Below are 5935 nucleotides of genomic sequence, written 5' to 3'. Positions count from 1 at the left end.
TAAGGTGAGCCAAGGTATCAAGTAGGGAGCCCATATTTCCTTGGAGTCCTTGGACCAGTATTTCTTTATCTCCCTCCCTCCTCTGAGCCCAGATAATAATTTTCTAGATCTACGGTGGAGACAATTTGCTCTCACTCATTCCAGTTCTTTTCTCCCTGGCCTAGTCCCTTCTCTATTAAGAGCCTGAACTTTTTTTTTTTTTTAAACATCTTTATTGGAGTATAATTGCTCTGCAATGGTGTGTTAGTTTCTGCTTTATAACAAAGTGAATCAGCTATACATATACATATATCCCCATATCTCCTCCCACTTGCATCTCCCTCCCACCCTCCCTATCCCACCCCTCTAGGTGGTCACAAAGCACCGAGTTGATCTCCCTGTGCTATGCAGCTCCTTCCCACTAGCTAGCTGTTTTACATTTGGTAGTGTATATATGTCCATGCCACTTTCTCACTTCATCCCAGCTTACTCTTCCCCCTCCCCATGTCCTCAAGTCCATTCTCTACATCTGCGTCTTTATTCCTGTCCTGCCCCTAGGTTCTTCAGAATCTTTTTTTTTTTTTTTTTTAGATTCCATATATATGTGTTAGCATATGGTATTTGTTTTTCTCTTTCTGACTTACTTCACTTTGTATGACAGACTCTAGGTCCATCCATCTCACTATAAATAACTCAATTTTGTTTCTTTTTATGGCTAAGTAATATTCCATTGTATATATGTACCACATCTTCTTTATCCATTCATCTGTCGATGGACACTTAGTTTGCTTCCATGTCCTGGCTATTGTAAATAGAGAAGAGCCTGAACTTTTGAAAGTCAAAAAACCAGAAGGAAACTCCTTTCTCTTTGTTGCTACATACTTTTCCCAAGACAAGGCACATAGAGCAGCCCTGCTGACTGTATGGGGGAAAAGGTGAAGAGAGTGGAGGGAATGAAACACTGGGGGAAAAATAATCAGTTAATATACAGAAATTTATCTCACTATACTAACTTCAACGCTTTTACATTTGCTCAGGTTGTTCTTGCTTAGAACATTCTTCCTCTTCCTTTATCCCTCTCCTGCTGTACTTCTCCTTCAAGCTTTGGCTTAAGTCTTCCCTCTTCAATGTATTTATTCTCCTTTACTACTGCTCTTATAATTTATGTCTCATGAATTAATATTGAATGTCTTATAATTGTTGTAGGACTGAAAGAAAAGTCACCTAGTCCAAGCCCTCATTTCAGGCTAGAATTTCTAAGGTATCCAAGTGTTAGTTTAACCCAGTAGTTCTCAATGTGATTCCCCTGACCAACAGCATCAAGTGGGAACTTGTTAAAAATGCAAATTCTCAAGTCTCTTTGTAGATCTACTGCATCAAACCCTGAGGTCAGGTCCAGAATCTGTGTTTTAACAAGCCATCCAGAGGATTCTGTTACTTACTCTGGTTTGAGAAGCACTGATTTAACCTATGTTAGCCAGTGGAAGGAGACACTTGTTAGTAGAAGCGATTTCAATATTTGAATGCCTACTGAATGTACTTGAATACCTCTAATGTGTGGTATTGATGGGGCACTCATAACTTATAAAGCCTCTTTGGAAAACTGATTTACATTGGTCTGAAATCTAAATCTAATGTCTTCTACCCATCGCTCAGATTTAGCTTCCTGGAGTCACAGGGAAGAAATCAAATCTCCCTTCCACGTGACAGTCTTTAAAATATCTCAGTATTACTATCATTTGCCTCTCTCTGCTCCTCTCTTATCCAGTGGCATGACTTTTGAGTCCCTTCACTGTCTTGCTTGCACACAGCTGAACACAATCTTATTTATTTACAGTTCTCTTTAGTGAGCTCTGCACAGAGCTGAGCCCTGCTGTTCAAGGTCAGACAAGCTAGAGGAGAGTGGTTATCAGTTTCTTGCTTCTAGGAATTATACTCACGTTAATGTGAGCTAATACGGCCTTAGCTGGTTTTTTGGTGGCTACAGTGTTAATTCGTACAAAGCATGTTGTTAACTGAAATTCTTTGCTGTTCTTCACTTCTTCTTTTAGAATTGCTTCCAGACCCCACTTTGTGAATCACACAAAAGAAACTCATTTTTTAATGGTGGCAACACTTTTGTTTTTGTTTTTAATCCAAACTGGAATTCTTCCTGTTGATACCCATCTGAGCCCCTAGGTACATATTCCAAATAGCTTTTGGTTGTATATACATATACTCTCACTGAAGGTAGTACTTGGCAGAAATTCCAATAAAGACTTTTCAAAGAGCTTTCCAACAATGGCAATGTCCTTGGGAGGTACAGGTAACACATAACTGGACATATACATTTGTGTGCTTGCTTCTTATGGTGACTTTGCCTCACATATTTGTTGCATCAAATATCCACCCTAATACAAGAAACCACAAAAAGAGATTTGACCGCATAAAACAGAACCCAGATGTTTGTAGATCAAAGTAATGACACTCCTTAAAATGTTAGTAAGTAAAATATATTCAGTAAATCGTGTAAAATGTACTCAAATTGACAAGACTAACAATTCAGTCATTAAGTGAGAAAGGCATGAGCTTATTTATTCAACAAAATGTATAGAGCTCCTTATGTATAATGCGTAGGAAGAACTAATATATATTAGACTCCTGGAATATACCAGTCATTTTATGTGGAATCCCCATGAAGTAGAACTGATTACCCGGTTTTACAGTAGAGAACTGAGACTCTGAGGGGATAAGTTGTCCAAGGTCACAAAACAAGTAACAAAACAGATACTTGAATCCAGGCCTTCAGGCTCCAAATCTTGCTCCCTTTCTACTATATTATACGAGGAATATGAAAAACCAAAAGATATAGTTTCTGTACCCAAGAAGCTCAAGGTACTTCATAGAAAAATAAGTAAATATGGATTTTTTAATTCTCTGTACATATCAAAGAAAGTTAAGTTAAAATTAAAAATTCGTTAATTGAATAAAAAATAATTTTAAAATGGCAATGTTTAATTTTGGCAAGAGCTGAGTAAAATCAAAACTTTTCCTACAACTTGGTTAAAATTTATTTTGAAAGAAATTTAGCAATATAGATCAAGAACGATAAAAATATGTATACCTTCTTTTATACCCTTTAAAAAAAGTCTCAAGTTCCAAAAAATCAGTCCACTCTCTACAATCAGATGTAAAATTATGACCAACAGAAAACACAACATAAACTTTTGTCATGTTAACAGAGTAAATGGTTTTACTAAGAACTACTGACATTTCTATCAGTAGTAGCCATAGGGAGGCCGTTGGTTGTGACCATAGTGTCCATATTGATGGGGGTAGTAAGGTTCTTGTCTGTGCTGTGGGTAATTGTTACCCCAGGATCGTCCATGCCACTGATTGGATCGATTGTCACTTGGCCACCCCCGTCTGCTATCTCTACCTCTAAACTGTCTGTTATCTTGCAACCTATTGCCTCTCTTTCTTTGGTTCCCATCAGCTCTGCTATTCCATTCCTCAACAATTGGAGGGGACTCAGGAGGGCGTTTCAGGTATTCCTGGTACTCTTTGTCATCTTCTGTGAATCTACTGACAAACATCTCTTCAAAATTTGGAACAGCTTCAGAAGTGTCAGTCATTCTGAAATTCCCAGGGATGTGAGGCAGCTGTACTATTTAATGTTTAGATTGTTTAGATCTCCGGCCCAGAGCACCGTCACAGGATCTCCAGACCCCTTCAGCTCTCCGAGGTAACAGGGCCACTTTCATGTATCACTTTAATGTCAGCCCTCTGTATCTGCGGTCAGCATCTGCAGATTCAACCAACCAGGGATCATGTAGTACGGTAGTACATATTTATTGAAAATATAAGTGGACCTGTGTGGTTCAAACCTGTGCTGTTCAAGGGTAAACTGTTTGTATATATGTTTGTGTAAATATATATCTATATCTACATATATATGTATACACACATACATTTATTTTTTTTTTTTTTTTTTTTTTTTTTTTTTTTGCGGTATGCGGGCCTCTCACTGTTGTGGCCTCCCCCGTTGCGGAGCACAGGCTCCGGACGCACAGGCCCAGCGGCCATGGCTCACGGGCCCAGCTGCTCCGCGGCATATGGGATCCTCCCAGACCGGGGCACGAACCCGTATCCCCTGCATCGGCAGGCGGACTCTCAACCACTGCGCCACCAGGGAGGCCCCACACATACATTTATATTGCCTATCTTCTTTTTGGGTTTGAAAAAGTATTTTTTATTGAAATATATTTGACAGGTAACATTGTGCAAATTTAAGGTGTACAAGATGTTGATATGATAGATTTGTATATTCTTATATGATTGCCACTGTAGAGATAGTTAGCACCTCTATCATGTCACATAATTATCATTTTTTTGTGTGGTGGGAATAATTAAGATCTAGTCTCTTAGTGAGTTTGCTGATTATAATACAATAATGTCTATATTCACTATACTCTGCATTAGATCTCTATGACTTATTTATCTACTAGTTGCAAGTTTGTCCCTTTGATCAACATCTCTTCTATTCTTGCCACACCCCAGCCCCTGGCAATCACCATTCTACTCTCTTTTTCTATAAGTTCAGCTTTTCTACATTGCACATGTCAGTGATATTGTACAGTTTTTATCGTTGTCTAACTTTTCTCACTTAGCATAATGTCCTCAGGTTCCATTCATGTTGTTGCAAATTGTAGGATCTCCTTCTTTCTCATGGCTGAATTTTCTGCCTATCTATCTATCTCAAATCTTCTTTAACCACTTGCCTGCCTTTTTCTCTTAAAATTTTCTTATAAAATATGGCGCCTCTGGATTAAGGTCACCTTGACAATTTTTGTACTCTATACATGTCTTTCAGCTTGTCACTGGATTTAACATAGACTAGAACATGGCATGTCTCATGGAAAGTTTTCATAGGCTGTGCCATTCTGTGGTCTCAGCCAATACTGTACTGAATTGTTGGTGGGAGCACAAAGCAAGGTGTCTAACAATCCAGGTAACCAAACAGCTCATAGACAGTGGCAAGTGTGGCCCGTTATATGTGACTTTCTGCTCTAAGTCCTCCCTGTCACTAAGAAGTTATTGAGCTTCAGAGTCACTGACTGAGTCTTGACAAAGTCTCTCCTTGACCAAACCTTAGTTAGGCTCCTTTGAACCCTTTAGGCCTTGACCTTGGTGTCTGTCCTTGTTGGGCCAGCATCAGCCAGTCACAGCAAGAATCTTGCTAAGTTGGTTTAAAGAGAGCCCCCTACCCTTGATATCTGGTCATCCTCAATACAGAAAATTCCACATTCCCCAGCATCCCCCAGGTGATATATGATCACCTTGGCTTGCCTTCAGCAAGAGTTCTATCAAGTCACTTTAGGCAGAAATCCCCCTCACCCTTGTAGATAATGTAAGTAATCCTTTCTGTAATTTTCCACCCCCTGACCTCCACTCTTGACTAGAAATCCCCACTTGTGCATGCTGTTTTCAGAATTGAGCCCAGTTCTATACTGAGATCTCTTTCCTCCTATTGTAACTGTTTCTGAATAAAATATAAGTTTACCAGTACAACTACCATCTAGCTCCGACTTTAACAGTCTTAGGTTTAAAAATTTCTGCCACAGTTGCCTTTTAAGCCCTTTGGTTTACATTTTGTTTGTGTAGAATTCTGTAAATTAAGATGATATAGGCATGAGTTACAGAATCACATAGACCTGTTTTGAATCACAGCCCTTTCATCTGCTAGCTGAGTGACATTTTGCAGAATACTTTATCCACTGCACCTCAATTTTCTTATTTGAAAAGTGGGCATAACCATACTGATCTAATAAGATTATGAGGAATAAATGAAGTAACACTTGCAAAAATGCTTAGGACAGAATAGTAACAAAATAAATGATATTATTATCATTTTGGTGGGATTGTCTAATGAGGAGAAACATTGGAATGTTTTATTGCAAGAATAACTGCTATTTAA

At 38.7% G+C, this 5935-nt stretch overlaps 1 protein-coding gene across 1 annotated transcript; it reads right to left on the bottom strand.

The window, feature by feature from the left end:
- Positions 1-3099: 3099 nt before the first annotated feature.
- LOC309800831 (RNA guanine-N7 methyltransferase-activating subunit-like protein) lies at positions 3100-3667 on the bottom strand. The gene has a single exon (XM_082615158.1). The coding sequence runs from the start codon at positions 3591-3593 to the stop codon at positions 3237-3239; it is 357 nt and encodes a 118-aa protein (XP_082471284.1). The 5' UTR covers positions 3594-3667; the 3' UTR covers positions 3100-3236.
- Between the last annotated feature and the right edge of the window lie 2268 nt (positions 3668-5935).

Source organism: Mesoplodon mirus (genome assembly GCF_964341445.2).
Source record: "Mesoplodon mirus genome assembly, chromosome: 3".
In the NCBI taxonomy this organism is placed as follows: Eukaryota; Metazoa; Chordata; class Mammalia; order Artiodactyla; family Ziphiidae; genus Mesoplodon; species Mesoplodon mirus.
The sequence above is the reverse complement of the archived record's forward strand: the minus strand, read 5'-3'. Positions and strand labels throughout refer to the sequence as shown.